General features: G+C 44.3%; 1 protein-coding gene and 1 pseudogene across 1 annotated transcript in view; both read right to left on the bottom strand.

The window, feature by feature from the left end:
* Window positions 1-2,536: 2,536 nt before the first annotated feature.
* Window positions 2,537-3,501, bottom strand: LOC116103502 (annotated as a pseudogene).
* A 14,634-nt stretch (window positions 3,502-18,135) lies between these two features.
* The window catches only part of Slc22a6 (solute carrier family 22 member 6), an 8,818-nt gene continuing 7,505 nt past the window's right edge, over window positions 18,136-19,448 (bottom strand). Inside the window, exons 9-10 of the mRNA XM_031389560.1 lie at window positions 18,822-19,025; window positions 18,136-18,536 (exon numbers count right to left, since the gene is read on the bottom strand). Coding sequence (XP_031245420.1) covers window positions 18,446-18,536; window positions 18,822-19,025 — 295 coding nt within the window. The 3' untranslated portion in view covers window positions 18,136-18,445. The remainder of the gene's footprint in view (window positions 18,537-18,821; window positions 19,026-19,448) is intronic.

Genomic DNA, 19,448 nt, shown 5'->3' with positions numbered 1-19,448 from the left:
AATATAGAATTCATTCACGTGAATCACTAAGAAACAAGTTCAAATAGTATAGTCCTAGCTGTCTCTGCTCCTTAATTCAGCCCTGTCCATCACTCATCTGCTGGCCAAACTCCCAGGCATCAGTCTTCCCTGCACATCCCTGCTGTGGAAAGATTTAATTCAGCAGGGGAATGTGTTGTGCCAACACGAGATTTCCCTGTCAGGGAGGAAGAACTGGGGTCAAGGAGACTGAGATAGTTATAGGAAATCTCCATTCCCTCTCCCCTGACAGGGCTTGGGGCCACTTGCTCTAAAACTAAGCCATGAGGAGCATCTCCCTTATCACTGCCACAGAGTTTCTCATAGTTGAAGAGAAGGCCTTTTGGGATGTCTGCTCAGCCTGTTTGCTGTTTCTGAGCTCTAGCTGCTCAGTCCCCCAGAGCATCTGCAGTATTCTTATACCAACACACCTGTCTCTCTTAGACACACTGAAGACATCTGACTCCAGGAACGGTCTGAGTGAATTACATTCTTAGGAATTTGTGAATATGACTCAGACAAGCAGGACTTGTAAGGACATCTAAAGTTGGAGTGGGATGGCCAAATTTGTGCCAATGTAAAAGTACAGTGGAGAAAACTAGAGAGAGGAATGGGGAGGGGAAGAGAGCTGGAGGGAGTGAAGGGAGAGGGAAGAGAGAGAGAGAAAAATGAGGCACTAAGACCTGGAGGAGAAAAAGGAGGTGGAGGAGGAGGAGAAGAGGGGAGAGGAGGAGGAGAAGGAAGAGAAAAATGAAGGTTCACAATCCAGTCAGAGAGAAGTTGTGATGATAAATTCTGCACCTGACAGAGGGATGTCCTGCTCCCTGGCCCCCAAGGCCTCTATGGTCCTTTGAAGCCCTTGAGATAAATAGTAATTGGACCCACACCTAATAACTTAAATGGTGTTGTTCTTATAGAAAGTGCCTTTTGGGGTGCGTGCTCAGCTTATTTTAAATAACTGATTTTATTATTTAGAACAGTTTTTAGGTGCCTGGCATTGTGGTTCATGTAATTTCAGAGGCAAGAATTCAAGTTATTTTTAAACACAGAGCAAGTTTCAAGTCAGCCTGGACTGCATGGAACCCTGTTTCAAAAAACTGAAACCAGTGCTGGGGAGATGGCTCAGGGGGTAGGCATACTTGCTGTGCAAGTCTTAGGGCTTGAGTTCAAATTCCTAGTATCCACATAAAGAGGTGGACATGGCTGCACATGCCCAATGCCCCAGAACTGGGGAGGTAGAGATAGACTGATCCTGAGACTTCACTGGCCAGCTTCTGTAGCAGCTCTGGTTCTTTGAAAGGCCCTGTCTGAAAGGAGTAAGGTGGAAGTGGTAGAGGAAAACCCCTGACAATCCTTTCGCCTTCATATATGGCCTTACACCCATGCACCATACTGCACACCAGATACACAACACTGGAAATAAAATATAAGGGGGCCAAATTGTGGCTCAGTGGTTAAGAGGATGGACTGCTCTTCCATAGGACCCAGGTTCAATTCTCAGCACTCATGTGTTGGCTCACAACCATCTGTAACTCCAGTGTCAGGGGAGCCAACACCTTCTTCTCACCCCCACATGGCACACAGTCATACACGCAGGCAAAACATCAGTGCACATAAAATAATAAATCCTAAAAAAAAAAAATAGAACAAAGCAAAGCAAGTAAGCAAATAAACAGGACAGTTTCTATGTTCCCAGAAGGTCTAGAGATTTATTGGACAGCCTTACCACAGCCCCACAGCTTCTGCTGCTGTCAATATTCCACAACAATGTGGGTTATAAAGAGTAACTATAGTAACATGACATCACTGCCAGAGCCTGTAGCACACTTTGTGGCTCATGCTTAGCATTTTATGTTCTATAGATTCTCACAAGTATGTAATGGCATGTATTCACCAGTATAGTACCAGAAAACCTAGACTCATGGTCTAGACTCATGGTCTCCTAGTCTCTGTGCCCTGTCTATTTGACACTTCCTCCTCCCTAACCCCTGGTGATCACTGCTCTTTTTTTTTTTAGCACATAAAAATTGACAAAATTTATTAGGTATCATTAGTTGTAGATGGTTTTAAAAAAGAACATAAAAGATGACAATCCACAAGACATATACAAAGATATTAAGTACTATCTAAATTAAGACCATAATTCAAATTGCTAATTATAGTCACTGTGCCTTGATAAAGCAGCTGTCGCTCTCTGTGAAATTTATCCATCTTCTCATGAAAGCCAATAAGACTGACTTCAAGCTCAATCATTTAATGTACTGCAGTAGATGCCAAGTACTTGGCACTAAGCATGCACTACATCACAGAAGCACAAAATGCCATCTGGACATCTTCTCTCCAGGTGTATCACGGCCATCTTTTAAAGTGTAAGCTACAAATGGGCTATTTTCTTAAACAAAGGATTGTAGAAGATGTATCTGAGGTGGGTATCCAACACAGCCAGGATGGTTATACAACTAGCCTAAGGCCATTGGCAGCCCTTTGCTACCGCAACAGCAGCCCAGCTCCTGCTGTACTACCAACCGAACATGTACTCCATTGTTCTGGACACAAAACTTTCATCCTCCTGTGGTGTTTGTCTGTCAGAAATAACCTGGTAGTCACTAGTGGAGGCCTTGTATGCTGTGTCAAGAGGCCTCATGGTAGAAACCCTAGGAATGCCTCCAGGCTGTGTTGGAGTGCCTAAGGTCCTGATGGGTGTTGTAAAGGGTAGAGATGGAGTTGACAAGACTCCTCTGTCACTGTTTTCCATGACATTTTTATCTATACATGGCTTGACATCAATCATGATGGATTCTCCAAATATGGGAGACCATCTTTGCTTAAAGCTTTCCGGGCTTTCAATTTAGATTGGTAATGAATATGCATCCAGTTGCCTGTGTTAGACACCACATGCTTTAAGATGTTTCCATATCCATATTGTGCAAACTGTAATAATATATAAGAAGCAGGTGCTCGTGGAAACCCAAACTCAGTCACCCAAGTGTTGTTTAGGTGATCTTCTGAAGTCAGAGACTCTCCTTGAGTATAAAAAGGATCCAGCTGGGCAGGAGATGGTGTTGTCTTTCATGGCTGACCAATATTTGCTTTGCTCAGTCACAGGAGTTGTAGCTCCAACAAGAGGACTTTGCAACAATGGAATGTTTGCCTGTCTTCTTGAAGCCAAAAGTGTTGATCTAAGTCCTGGGCTGGAAATGTCATCATAAATACTTCTAACAGGTAGAGCCCCACTTTTATCTTTATGAGCAGGTACAACTGGCTGTGGTGGTGAGCCCCTTGCTAGTAAAGGTGATCTCATACTCCTGCTGAAGGGCCGCTAATTGATGGAGGCTGCGGAATCACTGGAGCTGGTAGATCCCCCATTAAAAATCCAGGTAAGAACTGGGCATTAATGCCTGGCTTTGGAGATGTAGGGGAACCCAATATCATTGGTTCAGATCCCAATGTGGGCACCTGGGGATCCACCACAAATGCTGCCATTGCAATGGCCACCACTACTCCAGCAATGATCTTCCCAGTTTTTAAAAATGGTGGAAACTCTTCTCACTATCACTGATCCTTTTTGTAAAATTAATTATTTTTTTATTTTCAATACATCCCAGTTGCAGTTTTCCCTTCCTCCTAGCTCCCTTCTTCTCTCTCCCAGATCCACTCCTCCTCCATTTCCCTTCAGAAAAGAGCAGGCCTTTCAGGGATATTCACCAAATATGGCATAACAAGGCATAATAAGACTAAGCATAAACCCTCTTATCAAGCCTGGGTGAGGCAACCCAGTAGCAGGACAAGGGTTCCAAGAGTGTCAGAGACACCCCAACCCTACTGTTAGGAGTCCCACAAAAAACACCATCTGATGAGATCATTGATCCTTTTATTGTCTCCATTATTTTGCCTTTTTTAAAAAAAGATTTATTTGCTGGGCGGTGGTGGCACACGCCTTTAATCCTAGCACTTGGGAGGCAGAGGCAGGTGGATCTCTGAGTTCGAGGCCAGCCTGGTCTACAGAGTGAGTTCCAGGACAGCCAGGGCTATACAGAGAAACCCTGTCTCAAAAAAACAAAACAAACAAAAATTTTTTATTTATTTATTTATTTAATGTATATGATACTGTCCGTCTTCAGACACACCAGAAGAGAGCATTGGATCCCATTTACAGATGGTTGTGAGCTGCCATGTGGTTGCTGGGAATTGAACTCAGGCCCTTTGGAAGAGCAGTCAAGTGCTCTTAATGGCTGAACCATCCCTCCAGCCAGCCTTTTTTTTTTTTTTTATTTTTAGAATGTAATATAGCCAGTCATGTCAGTCTCTGAATTCCAGGCCAGCCAGGGCTAAATGATGAGACACTGTCTCTAAAAGTATGTCATATGGTAAAACTATATATTATGTAGTATATATTGTATAGTTGTGTGTGTGTGTGTGTATACAGTGGAGAAAACTAGAGAGAGAGATGGGGAGGGTAGAGAGAGCTGGAGGGAGTGAAGGGAGAGAGAAGAATGAGGCACTAAGACCAGGAGGAGCCAGAGCAGAGAGGAGGAGGAGGGAGAGAAAAATGAAGAAGCACAATCTAGTCATGGCAAGAACTTCATACATGCATATGCATGTATGTTTGTATGTATGTACATATATACATATACATGATATACATACACATACACATACATGTATATGTATATATATGGAACTATATAGTACGTAGCTTTTTGAGATTGGTTCTTTTGCTGAGTAGTATACATTGAAGCTTCTTCCATGGCTCTTCATGGCTTGGTAGTTCAGTTCTTTTTATCACTGAATAATTTTGCTGTTCTTTTAAGTCAAGATAAGAAAAGAACTCCCCTTCTGAAATTATTTCTTCTCTGGGTACAGTTAAACAGCTCCACAGCCTACAGAAATTTATACTGCCAAAGGATATGCCATTACTCTTAAACTGAAATGATGAAGAGACATGCCATTTTTTTTTTCTAAAATTAAGAACTTGCTTTGGTCTCCTTTTGGATGGGTTGTAAAACTGTCATTTTCTTTGCTAACAGACAAAAGGACAAGGCTCCCAGTACTTGGGAGGCAGAGACAGGTGGATCTCTATCAGCCAGGACTGCATGGTGAGGCCCTGCCTCAAAGAAACAACAAAGGTCCACAAAGAACGGAAAGACAGGAAGGCTCTGGAATGAGCAGGGCAGCCCCCATTAGATGTGCTGTTGCACTTCCCGAGGAATTTACCCTTTAAGCAAAGTTACCTGATGAACTTGATATGTTTGGAGGGAAATCCTTGTTTGTAAATTTTTTTATTGTGGGATTTGATTAATTAATTGTGTGGTGTAAGCCAGGCAGTGGTGGCACCTGCCTTTAATCCCAGCACTTGGGAGGCAGAGGCAGGTAGGTTTCTGAGTTCGAGGCCAGCCTGGTCCACAGAGTGAGTTCCAGGACAGCCAGGGCTATACAGAGGAACCCTGTCTGGAAAAACCCAAACCAAAACAAAATTGTGTGGTGTACAAATTTATCAAGTGTTATATATGTGTGCATATGTGTGTCCATGCATGCGTATCTGGAGGATACTGGGTGCTTGCTATCTCACTTTCTGCCTTATCCTCTGAGACACATCTCTCTCTGAACCTTGAGCTTACCTTTTAAAACCTATGCTAACTGGCCAGCGAGCCTCACTAATCTCGTCTCTGCTCCCCATTATCCTAGTACTGGAGTTACAGATGTGCTTGGCCACACCTAGTGTTGGGGACTGAACTCAGGTTTTCATGGTAATAACAAGAGCTCTTGCACACCAGCCCCACTGTGGTTTTTTTTTTTTTATTCTGTGGAATCAAATATCACGTGATGCAGAACTTGGGACATCAGTGCTTGTACGCTTTGCTCAAGGAGCAATGCGATTGTATTAGTGACTCTTCTGTTGCTGCAGTAAAGTATCACCACAAAAAGTAACGTAAGGGAGGGCGTGTTTATTTGGCTTACGGCTCCAGAGAGATTGGATCCATAATTGTGGGGAAGACATGGAGCAAGGGCAGGAAGCAGAGAGATTCCATTTCATCCTCACATAGGAAATGTCAGAGAAAACAGGAAGTGGAGCTAAGAGCCTTCAAACAACCTTCAACTCCCCCAACCCTGACTGTGAAGGACTTTATCAGGGATACACCCGCTAAAAGTTCCACAACCTCTTTAAACAGTGCTACCAGGATCCATGTACCTATGAAGACATTTTTCATTTCAGCCACAACTGGAATTGTCTCCTATTTTATTGAAATTGCTATTGTTATATAAATCTACATACTGTCTGATACAGCTTTGATTTCAAATACGTTGTGGTGGTAGAAGAATACATGGTAGAAGAAGAGAAACAACTGCAAGTTGTTCTCTGATTTCCTTATGGGTCATGGTACACGCATATGTGTACACATGCACAAAAACAAATAAACAAACAAAAGCAATAAAACAAAGAAGGGCTGGAGAGGTTGCTCAGTGGTTAAGAGCACTTGCTGCTTTTCCAGAGGACCTTTGTTGGATGTCTCACAGTTGTTTGAACCTCCAGCTTCAAGGGACTCAACATCTTTTTATCTCCTTGGGCACCCACATGTAGTATATATATATATACACACACACACAATAATAAAAGCAAATCTTAAAATCTATATGCAGCCTAGATTTTTCTCGATTAAGAACCTGACAGTGTCTCTGAATATAGAGAACTCAGACAAAAATCTCTTGGCTTCTCCTCTGCTCTAATTTGCATTGTACATACCAGAGCAACAGTTGCTTGGGACTTCTGCCATCTCAGTATTGTCATTAGCAATTACCATTCTGTTCTCTTCATTCTGTGTGCCTGAAAACCCAGGAGATCAAGTATTTCTATGTCCTCCTGTGCCTTGAGAATAGAGAATTATTTTTATCAATAGCAGGAGCCAAAGTCTAGGAATACACAATGGTGAGGATAAGAGAGATTAAGAGAATTGCTGCCTAAGGCAAGCCTGCATGCCTGACTCCATAAAACTTCAGATACATGACAGATGCTCTGAGACTGGCCTTAGGAAAAAGAAAAGGAAAAAAAAAGGAAAAAAAAGAGGAAAAAAAAAATGAGTGACCACAGGATACCAGGAGGTGGCATGGTTGTTCATATGCAGTACAGGAATGGGCAGGAGACTCAGTCTTCCATAATCATTTGTGTCTCTTTGCCTAAAACTAGATGAGTGGGAGGGACACAAACCACACTATCAGTCTTGGCTTTGGAGCTGGGGAGATGGCTAAGTGGATAAAGTGCTTGCAGCATAAGCATGAGCCCTGGAGTTTGGATTGCCAGTACCCACAAACCAACTGGGTATACGTGGAGGACAACCTGTAATCCCAGCCCTGGAGTGTAGAGATGGGGTTATCAGCCAGCTAGACTGGCTAAATCAGTGAGCTCCAGCAAGAGACCTTGTCTTGGTAAATAAAGGAATTGGGGAAGAAACCTGACATCAGCTTCTGGCTTCCACATGTGTATGTGTACACAGGGATGCACACACACATACAGTGTCACCCCACACATTTAAACATGCATGTATACCTATCTATATGCAACACACATACACACACACACGGGAGAGAGAGAGAGAGACAGAGAGAGAGAGAGAGAGAGAGAGAGAGAGAGAGAGAGATGGAGATGGATTTGGATGAAAGGATCCCCTTTATCTTGGTCATAAAGTTGATAAGGATGATCCCAGAATGACAAGAGGCCATCTCACAAAGCATTTGTATACAGTAGATGTGCTCAGAATTCAAGACAAGCAGAGAGGAGGGCCAACCAACAAGAATGCTGATAATATCTATGTTCTTGTTCCTGTTCCCATTGTCTCTAGGGCAGCTTCAGCTTGACTTGACCTGTCTTGTGGTTTGGTTAAGAGAGCCATTAAACATCCATAAACATCCATCCCATTTATGCTTAAAATAGCTAGAGTTGCCATAGGACCATGTATAAACCAAGAGTCCTGACCAACATAGGTTCAGAAAAGCTGCTGTTGATAGACCAGAAATTTTCTGGGGCTTGTGTGTGCATGCATGCCTGTGTGTGGAGGCCAGAGGTGGACACTGAGTTGTAACAGATCCTTTGCTACTTTCTCTCATACACCCTTCTACACCCCCTTTTCTATTCTTTCAACCCCGTAATACTAGATAGAAGAGAGAAAAGGCTAGAAAGAAAGGAGACAACATCATTGTTAGACTACTTCCTGCTGATTAGGGGCTTTGAATTCCTGGGAGCAAGTTTGATTTTTGCCATCAGGATCTCTAATTTCTTTTTCTTTCTTCTTTTTACACAACTACTTAACAAATATAACTAACAGTAATGAACAGCAATCAACAATAACCAATCACTAACCTATGAACAACCCAACCAACAACCCACCAACTGACCCTGCCTCTTGGGGATCTTTATATATATACTCTCTTGAAATTCCCCAGAATCCAAACTTCATACATTTGCAGAAACTATCTGCAGCTGACAAAATTACTCCCCTGCTAGAGCATGAGGCAAATCATAGTCAGCTGCTGTGGATAATCTGAAGCAGCCCCATGTTCCACACCTGGGATTGAAATGAAAACATATTCTTACAGTATTTTTGTGTTTTTACAGCTGGAGTTGTAGGCAGTTGTGAGCCATTTGATGTAGATGCTGGGAACAAAACTCAGGTCCTCTGGAAGAGTAATATGGGCTCTTAGTAGTGAACTATCTATCTCTCTGGTTCCTCCATCTTATTTATTTATTTATTTATTTATTTATTTATTTATTTATGAGTCAGTTCCTCTTGTTGAACCTGAATTGGGCTTAACTCAATGGCCAATGACCTCCAGGGATCTTTCTGTTTCAGCACTTGGGGTTCCATTAATATATATAAATATACATATACATATATATTAATATATATACACACATATATGTGTATATATGGCAACATGCATGTACATACATGTTGCCATATTTGGCTTTTGTATGGATCCAAATATTCTGGTATTCTGGTCCTCATGTTTATTGACTGAGTCATTTCCCTAGCCTCTTGTCTTGCATTTTTAATTTACAAGAACAACTTATAGGGGTTGGTTTTCTTCTTTCATCATTTGGATTCCAGAGATCAGATCAAACATGGGTCATCAGGCTTGGCATCAAGCATGTTTACTCACTGAACCATCTGGTTGGCCCCAGGGCATTTTTTTTTTTTCCATTGCCTGGAGACTGGTGAGTCCCGCTTGCCAGGTTGCGGCATCTTTAGGAGTTCTTCTCAGTGGTCATTCTGGGTCTTGTCTTTCCCAGATGACAACCTGGTTTGTTGGACTTACCAGACACGGCCATGTGGTCCTGGGTGAAATGTCTTAATTGCAATTATGTTTCTTGCTTAAGTAGTCCCTGCTGATTCTGTGAGCCATTTCATTTGCTTAACATCTCAGAAGGTCCAGTTTCACATTGGGTTATGTGTGTTAGCTGCCTATTATCCTAATGAGATGTTCTTGAGAGGCAGCCACAGGCTTTGATATTATTGACCTAAGGAAAAACTAACATGACTGTGTTTATAAAACAGCTTTTCCAGTGGTCCATGTGGTGGTGGCTGATAGCCCCATCTACTGTGTCCACTGGAAGATCATTCTTGGCATCCATGCTGACCTGTTTGGAATTGACTCAGGGAGTGAGGTAACCGTGTATGTCTTGGTCAGCTACTAAATCTAAAAAAAAAAAAAAAAATCTTGAGGAGATTAGTATGAAGTCTTCATTTATGAGGAAATCCAAGATGCTCACTTATTCAGATTCCTTAGATGATAAGAAATCTGAGCTCTTAGGCCAAACTGCCTGCTGTTTGGGACAGAAGAACAGCAGGTGGCTTGGCAGTTTAGAGAGTAGAGTCAGCTGTGGAGCTGATTCCACAGAGTGGAGACCTAGACTTGAAAAGGGGGTGGGGGGAGAAGGGGTTGGTTGAGAAGGGAGCTCAAGAAATAAAAGTAAAAAGCATTTCCCAGGATAACCTGAACTTGATCTGCAGAATCCATATAAAGGTAGGAGAGAACTAGAATTGTCCTCTGACCTCCATGCATGCTCTCCTCTTCCCCTGCATCACACACAATACAAAATAAAATTTAAATTAAAAAAAGAAGAGTAAAGCGAAAGCAGAATTGGGAAGATTGATAAGATATATTGAAGTGAGTAGATAAGAATGTCTGAGATCGGCACACCGGACGCCGCTGAGCAACAGCTCGGTTGCTGGGCCATGGATCTCAGTCCTGCCTCAGCCCACCGCGAGCCTTCCCCATCTGCCGCTTGACCGGAGGCCCAGGCGGTCATCATGGGCCAGTGCTACTACAATGAGAATGTCTGAGATCTTGGGTCTGAAAATAAAGAAGAAATCCCAGGGGATGTCTGGAGGGATGCCTGATCATAAAGAGCACTTGCAGTCCTCTTGAGCACCCATGTGGAGGCTCAAAACTCCAGTTCCAGAGGCTCTGACACCTTCTTTTGGCCTCTGGGTGGACTCTGCATGCACATAGACATGCATACACACACAGACAAAACACCCATACACATAAAGTAAACATGGGCACACCTTTGAGGAAAAAAGAAAGTCGTTATACTGTGCCTGGAGGGAGTTGCACAGGGCACTTGCGTGTGACAGAGGTAGGAAGGATTAGCCATGCCGTACTCATTACCTGGTATTTCTGTAGGTAGCTTTCAGTAGGGTCTTTCCAGTATGAGTATAATTTACCTTGTATGTGTTTCAGACAGACGCTGCATGAGCAAAGACTGGGTCTATGCTGAACTGCAGCTCTTTCTCAGGGCATCTTTTCTTTGCATATAGCACAGGTTGATGTCAATGAACCACAAAGCTCACTATTCTCACCCTTGGTGCCGGTGATGGTTAAATTGATTATTTGATGATGTTTGGAATCAACATGGAAACAAATCTCTGGGCCTATCTACGAAGCATTATTTAGGTTAGGCTAATTGAGATGGAGATTAACTCTCAATTTAGGCAACATTATCCAGGGGCTGGGGTCCCAGACAGAATAAAGAGGGGAAAGTGAGCTGAGCACGTCTTTGCTCCTTGATTGTAGATGCTGTCTGACCAGCTGCCTCAAGCTTCCACTGCCATGGCTTCCTCACCACAATGGACTTTATCCTTAAACTGTTGAGCCAAACAAACCTTTCTTTCCTTATACTATATTTGTGAGGTATTATCCCAGCAACAAAAAGTAAGTAGTCAAGTGCATTTGTTAGATAAAGTGTGGCCACGAACCAAATGCAGAGGGGAAGGCTTGTGGCCTTAAGTCCATCAGAACTTCTCCTGAGAACTTGAATTCAGTACACAAAAATGTTCTGATTGGCGTTGAGCCCTAAGCCTGAGAGGTAATGGATCAGAGACAGGGCAGGTGGTCATTTTGTCCACAGATGAAGAGCACACAGATGAAACCGGCCTCGGAGAAGGAGCAGAGTGAACATACAGAAATACCTCTGGTGTTCCAGTTCTTGGTTCCAGTTTCCATGAGTCCTGGACATGTCTTATCGCTTGTTCCTAAAGTCTTTTTTTTTTTTAAATCCATCTGTAGCTGTATCTGCATGAGGGTTCAGTGTGAGACAATTCCTGCACACGAGTGCAGGTGCTTACAGAGGCCAGAGACGGCAGATCCACAGCAGCTGGAGTCACAGATGGCTGTGAGCTGCCACGTGGGTGCTGGGAATTGAATTTGGTTCCTCAGAAAGAGCAGCCAGTACTCTTAACCACTGAGCCCATCTCTCCAGGCTTGAGCAGGTGCTCTTAATTGCGAAGCAATCTTTCAGGCCCCTTGAATTCTTTTGCATACTTGGAGTTATGTCCCCTTTCCCACTGGCTTATTTGACAGAGGCTCTTCTTGCTGACCAAAAGACCTTTGACTGGAACAGAGGTGAAGAACACGATTGGTGTTACAGTTGTGAGGTTCAGAATGCAGTCTAACGAGCCACTCAGCAGGCCATCATGATCCAATCACATGTGTGTGTTTGTGTGTATGTGTGTGTATGAAAGTGTGTGTGTGTGTGTGTGTGGTGTGTGAGAGTATGTGAGTGTGTGTGTGGCAAAGATGAAAGGAACCCCACAGCCCTGCTGTCCTTCCTATCTTATCTCCTTCTCCTAGGGTACTGGGAACAATTTCTAGATAAAGTCAGAAAACTTTCCGTCTCTAAAACTCTGAGCTCAGACTCTCCAGCCTCCATTCTCTTTCTTCTGTACCCACCTTGGGGACTTGTCTGATTCCCCAGTGTCTTTTGGCCTTTTGAGAAGGTGAAGGTTAGCATTTGGCTGCTGTTGCAGTGTCTTCTCTGGTGTGCGCTGGGCAGAGAGCTGCTCCCTGAAGGGATTACTATGTCTCCTCCTGGGTGAGTCTCTCAACTTGAAAAGCTCTGTGTTCTGGGCAAGCACTGTAGCTTTGGCGTCTGTCCCCGTTTCAGACAATCTCAGGTCATGGTCACTCGGACTGTGTCTGTGTGTGGAGAGGGGAAGAGGGGGTGGGGAAGAGATCTGGATGGGTGTCTTGGCAGAATTTAGAAATACGTAGCAGAATAAACTTCTGGATTTGTCTGTGAGGATATTTCTGGAAAGATTTGTCTGAGGTAGGAAGATCCACTCTGAATCTGGGTGGCGCTGTTCCGTGGGGTGGGGTTCTGGACTGAGTAAAAAGGAGAGAAGTAGAGTATAGGCAGTCAGCTCTCTGACCAGCTACCCAAGTCTGCGGCATCTCTGCCGTGATGGATTGTATCCCCTCTATGAGCCAGTTTTGTCAGTTACCTTGACACAGTACTGAAGAAGGTAACTGACACAGATGCGGCAGGAGGTTGGAGAGTGGCCCAGGTTGCCTCACCTCAGCCACGCTGATAGAAGGGAAAAAAGATCTAGCTATCCATGCAGGGCTTTGTGGCTCCTGTGCTGCTGGCCCCTGTGTTATTGGGAAAAGATTGTTCCCATTGGAGGAAAGAAGAGGATTCAGGACTCAGGCAGCCAGGCCTCCAGGTCTCATGTTCTTATTGAAGTTGAGAAAGTGAAAGAGAGGGGAACATGTTAGGGATATCTGGGGAGAGTGGGAGTTGAGGGGAGGAACTTTGCATGTGTTATTTGTGTGTCTGGAATTGTCAAATAATAAAAGAAAGATTAAGTTCCTGATCTAAGCATCTGATGTCTTTATAAAAAGAAGCAGTAGGTGTGTGTGTGTGTGTGTGTGTGTGTGTGTATGTGTGTATGTGTGTGTGTGTGTGTGTGTATATGTGTGTGTATGTGTGTATGTGTGTGTGTGTGTGTATGTGTGTGTGTATGTGTGTATGTGTGTGTGTATGTGTGTATGTGTGTGTGTATGTGTGTGTGTGTGTATATGTATGTGTGTATGTGTGTATGTGTGTGTGTGTGTGTGTATGTGTGTATGTGTGTGTGTGTGTGTGTGTGTGTGTGTGTGTGTGTGTACGAGAGGCCATGTGAGGACACCATGGGAAGGTAGCCAAGGGAAGAGGCTGAAACCTGCTGCCTCTTTGATAATGGACTTTCAGCCTCTAGAACTGTGAGGAAATGATTTTCTGTTGAGTAAGCTGTCTAGTCCTTGGTGTTCTGTTTTGGGACTCTGCGTATTAGTCAGCTTTCTATCACTGGTGACAAATACCTGAGGCAAGTCAACTTACAAAGAGCGAAGGCTTACTTTGGTTCACGACTGCTGCCATTGCTAATGAATGACTACAAACCTAGGTTTCTGCTAGAACTGGATTTCTGTTCCTTCTTTTTCAGCACATTGGTGTGCTCGGCCTCAATTTCTTTTTCAAGGAGAGAACACATTTATCAATAGCCCATGGGGTAGTTGGGAGAGTTACGGAGAAAATTCAGCTTGAGTAGTATGACCCACAAACTAGTCCAGTGAAGGCTCTGGGATCTGTACCTGAGCTGTGGACCTGTCACCATGGGGACAGTATTCTGTTGGGCTCCATTTTCAAGCCACTGTCCCCTGAATCAAAGTCCAGTGTGGGTAGGTCTCACTAGCTGAGTCTCAGCCTCTGGCTGCATTTTGGTCACATGGAGTAGCAGGAAGTCCAAAGTCAAGGGGTCACATCTGGTCACATCTGGTGAGAGTCTTCATGTTGGTGAGGATCCTGTAGAATCTCAAGGTGGCTGCCCAGGGCATCACATGGCTGCATAGGATCCAGAATATTATGTGTTAGCTATTTGTAAGGGTGTGAACCAGCATCTCACTGTGGTCTGATACTCATTTTCCTGAATTATAATGAGGTTGATCATCTTTTGTGCTTATTGCCTGTTCCTGTATCTTCTATGGCATAGCCTATGTTTATGGATTTTTGGCTGTATTTGAATTGGGGAGCTTGAGTTCTTTTTACCCAGTTCTAGGAAGTCTTCTTTTAAAATTTCATTCTATTCTCTCTGTCTGCATATAGAGGTCAAAACATAACTTTCAGGAGTCAGTTCACTGCTTCCAAAGTGGGTTCCAGGGACAGAACTCACGTTGTCAGGTTTGTGGTGGCCAGTGCTTTTACCCACTGAGCACCTCACAGGCCCTAGACGTTCCTTTCGCCTATTTATTCCTATTTATTTGTTGTTGTTTGTGTTGTTTTGTTTTGTTTTTGAGGCAGTCTTATGTGGCTGAGTCTGGCCTCAAGATCTCCATGTAACTGAGGATGACTTTGAACTTCTGATCTTTTGTGTGTTGGGATTGTGGGCGTGAAGCACCACACCTGGTTTGTTTGTAGTACTGAGGTAGATAAGCCCTCTACCAACTGAGCTGCATCTCCACCGCTAGGAATCCTTTTTAGATTCTGCAAACCTGTGGTCCCTGGTGCTTGTATACCTCTCTCATCTCTAGAAGCTTTATAGTTCTCGGTTCTGCAAATCCTCACTGCCTTGGCCACCTTGAATGTCTCTTTTGTTCTCAACTTTGTGAGATTGCCTGGCTCTGTTTAGACCCTGCTTCTGTACTGAGGCCCAGAATCTGCTCCTATGGAGGGAGCTTGGATGAAGGCAGCTCTCATTTGTTCCCTTTCTCATAGCAAGTATGGTCTGGTGCTTCCTAGTGTCTGGTATCTGAACTGTGGTTCCTTCAGTTTTCCTTCTACATTTCCTTCACTTTTCTAGTTGTTGACAGTAGAAGAGTTCTTTCAGATCCTGCACTCCCCGATTTCTCCTCCATTCTCAATGCTTTTAGAACAACAACCATGTTCCTTGTATAATTGCAAGTGGAGAGTTCAAGTAGAGGTCAGTAAGTGGCACTGGGATTGGTTAAATCTATATGCCAAGGATATCATCAAGCCTAGGGGTAGATCTAGCTTTCCATCAGGTTGCGTTTGGGTCTCAGCCATCCCTTTCCCTAGTGGCTGCTGTACTTTGAGACATTCCATATGAACATCTAGTTTCATCTACCACCTACGTCTAAACCATAGCTGCCTTGGGTCCTTACAGATGTATCACAGTGGGCTTCTCTTGAGGAGGAATTTAAGCGAACAGAGTGAGACTGGATTTGGAACTGGAGGAGGAAATGGAGCCTCAAGATCATGTAGCGTAACACTTCATTGGTTTGCAACAGATTCAGCTCCTGGCATGTAACCACAATCTGAGCTGCATGGAGATAGCCCTCAGAGATCACTGAGGGTTTCTTTACGGGGAGGCTGGGGACACAGGCCCATGCAGGGTTTCCTTCCCTTCCCCTTTTGTATCCCTGTTCATTTTTTAATTTTTTTTCCCCTTGAGACAGCACATGTCATGAGTACTAGGCTCACCTCCTACTCACTGTGAGACCCAGAGTGACCTTAACTTTCAGCTCTTCCCCCCCCCCCCCCCCCCCCCCCCCCCCCCCCCCCCCCCGTGCCTCTTGAGTCCTGGGATTGCAGGTGCACATCAGCATGCTTGGCTTACTAAGGCTGAGACTGGACCTCAGGGCTTCATGCCTGCTAGGCAAGCGCTCTACCAGCTAAACTACATCTCCAGCCCCAGTGCAGTATTTTTCTTTTGTTCCTATACTTATGATGGGGAGATTTGAAACACCTGTGCAGGGGGCTTGGGGTGGTTAATGGGTAGGGGATAGGCAGGTGAGGAGTTAGCAGAGGGGAGTTTAGGAGTTCCAAAGTATCTACAGGAAATGGGGGTCAGGCAAACCCTGTGAATTTGATAATAGGACCTTTCCCCTACCTAGGCATTATAGTTCCACCCCAACCAAAAATATGATAGATGGGAAATTAGACTCTCTACTGGGCCTCCTGGAGGAAACTAACAAAAGATATCATTAGTTTCCTATTGCTGTTCATAAGAAAGCATTGCAAATATAGAGGCTTAAAACAGTCCCGTTTATTCTTGTATAGTTAGAGGCTGGAGATTGAAGGTTGCTATGTCAACAGGGATGTGTTCCTTTTGGTGGATTCGAAGAAGAATCCATTTCCTTCCTATTTCATCTCCTGGACATTTCATTCCTTGGCCTGGAGGTCCACACCACTTATTTATTTATTTGATAATGCTAAATGTATCTATTTGATTGAAAATGATCAGAAGTTACTTTAATTTAGTAACAATTAATTGAAGCTTATTGTCTCTGTCTTGTCTTAAACTGGTTTTTATTTTTCATTCCTTCTTGAGTCACTCCACCCTCTTGATTCTGCTGTTATGGCTGCTGTCTACTGATTAGTCTCACTAACTGTCTTTGTGATCACATTGGGCTAACCCAAATAATTTAGGATAGTTTCTTCACTTCAGAATCCTTAGTTTAATCATATCTGCCTATCATTTATGTTTCAGGCCACACAATTGAAAGTTCCAAGGAATCAGTATAGACATCCTCAAGAGTTCCTCTGTGCAGCCTACCATAGGACTGGAAGCTTAGCTGGTGGAGCCTCTGTCCTCTAAATCTCTCTGGGGTCATGAAACTTCTTTGGAGGAGGAAAAATCCTGTAAGGAAGGACTTTGGACTAAAAGCCTGTGTGGGACCTGGCATGATGAGGTGAAGCCCTGAGAAGGAGGAGAGAGCTCTACAAAGACCAGGAAGTTGAGAATCCTCTGGAGTGTTCCATCTTGGTCAGATCACAGAAGATGCTAGAAGGTCCCTGACACAATGACTGAAAATAGACTAAGATAGGAATAAAGTGGTACTATTTTCAGATCTGAATATTGTAGCACATACCTGTAATGCTTGCATTTGGGAGGTGGGGGCAGAAGTCTCAAGGTTCAAAGTCATCCTCAGGTCAAGTAAGTCAAACCCAGCCAGGGATGAGACCCTGTCTTAGTATTTCCATTGCTGTGACAAAATACCATGACCAAAGGTACTTGGAGAGGAAAGGGTTTATTTCATCTTATAGCTCTCAGGTCACACTCCATCATGGTGGGAAGTCAGGGCAGAGACTGAAGCACAGGCCGTGGAAGAACAATGCTTACTGGCTTGCTCAGCTCACTTTGTTATAGCACCCAGGATCACCAGTCCAGGGATAGCACTGCCAACAGTGGCCTGGATCCTCCTACATCGATCATTAATCAAGAACCTGCCCCACACAGGCTTGCCTTCACTTATAGAGACATTTTTTTTTTCAGTTGAGGTTCTTTCCTCTCAAATGACTCTAGTTTGTGTCAAGTTGACAAAATAACTAGCTGGATAAGACCCCTTATCAGTAAAACTAAAAAATGAAACCAAACCAAATTACTCTCGAACAGTATCCACCTCCAGGGGGTGGCTGAGAGGATAAACTGAATTAATACATTCAAATTGCTTAATACACTGCCTGGCACATAATTAATACTCAGTATTGGGTCTCCCTGGCTGTTCAATACTGTGTGGTCCTCATCTCACTCCTCCACAGCCCCTGGACCTACAGGAAGCAGAGCAACATTGAAAACACAGGAAAGATTAGGTTGTCTAGTGGTCTGGACTTGCAGGGGGCAATATCCTGATATCACACCTATGGGCATCTATCTCTTTTGCTGCTAGAAGTTTCCATCTGCTCTTACAGCAGGAGAAGAGACCAGAGCAGAGCCTCTGACTGCTGGTTTCATTTCAGTTTCTCATCGAATTCTGATTTCTGCGAAGGAAAGAGACATACAGCATGTAGCCAAAACAGAAATGATTGGATAGGAGAGGTGGGGGCAGAGAAGAAGAGGGAAGGACCAAGGTAGAAGAAATTCATTTAATTGTCTGGGATTCATTGCAATATCCTGGAGGTGGACTAGAGTTGGAGGAGTGACCACTGAGCTGGAAGATGGCTGATGAAGAGCACATTCTGCTTAAGGAGTGGCACACTGTCAGAGCTTTTGTTCCTAGTGGGTCTACTGAAGTGACCTTTGGGGAGGCATTTCTCTGAATGGCAGCCTTCACATTTGGATGCTCCACTCCTTCCACTCATTCCCTCTTCTCATGTAGATGGTGGGACCTGTAGAACCCCACTCCCTTTTAGTGCTGTGTGAAGCCCCTTCCATTTTCAGAGTCCATTCTTCTCTTGTGTCGAGGCCTGGAGTGGCATCATCTGCTTCTGCTGTTCCTGCTGCTGTTGCTTCTGCTTTCTTCTGCTCCTGGGGAAGGAAAGCAGATATTTGAGTTTGCAGCCTCCTGTTTGAGTCTGAGATGGGGCAGGCTCTCCCCCTCAGCTGTGACTAGCCATCTGCTATCTGCTCTCAAATGGCAACCACTTCTTCCTGGAGCTGAGAGCCCCAAGGATTATGGGAGAATCTTCCACTTGGAGACAAAGGGACAAAACTCTGATGTGGAAGAGGAGGCCTGTGTTTGAGCCGCAGTGTTGCCCCAGCCTAGGTAGGTGACCTGGAGTAAATCACTGATCCTTTTTGGGGTATACCTACCTGTTCTTCAGGTCCTGCACTGTATCCGGCAGTGGCTGGCCCAAGCTCTCTGGTAGCAGGGCAATGACGGCACTGGCAGCCACAGGGACAGCACCGAAGATGAAGAGAGGCATGGAAGGGTAGAACTCGGCAGTCATGCTCACCAGTGGGCTCACGATGCTGCCCACCCTGGCCATGGTGCTGCCCATGCCCAGGCCTGTTTGCCTGTGGTCAGGTAGGTGCTGGTTAGAGCTTTGGCTGGGTACCAGTGGCCACATTTGGAGCAGGGCAGTTCCCTGCTCCATCCCTGTGTCTCCCTTTTCCTACTTGATTAGCAAATGATTCCACATTTTTGTGTTTGGCTGTTGTTTGTGCTTGATTCAAATCCAGGGCCTTGCATAGACCAGGCAGACACTTTACTACTGGCATCCCCAGGCCCTGTGGTAACTTTTAAAACAAAAGGGGAAATTGAGAAGGGTCTGTGGTCAGAGAATTGAGAGACTTGAAATTGAGTTCTGCCTCTGTCCTTAAGCTGCTGTGTGACCTTCAGTCAATCTCTTTACAATCTCTGGGCTTCAGCTATCACGTGAGACCATTGGGTAAGACCAGGGATTCTGGAATGTTTTTTATTCCTTTTTTTTTTTTTTT

This window comes from Mastomys coucha, unplaced genomic scaffold (genome assembly GCF_008632895.1).
Source record: "Mastomys coucha isolate ucsf_1 unplaced genomic scaffold, UCSF_Mcou_1 pScaffold21, whole genome shotgun sequence".
NCBI classification, from domain to species: Eukaryota; Metazoa; Chordata; class Mammalia; order Rodentia; family Muridae; genus Mastomys; species Mastomys coucha.
Note: the sequence above shows the minus strand (reverse complement) of the source record. Positions and strands in the feature narration are given on the sequence as shown.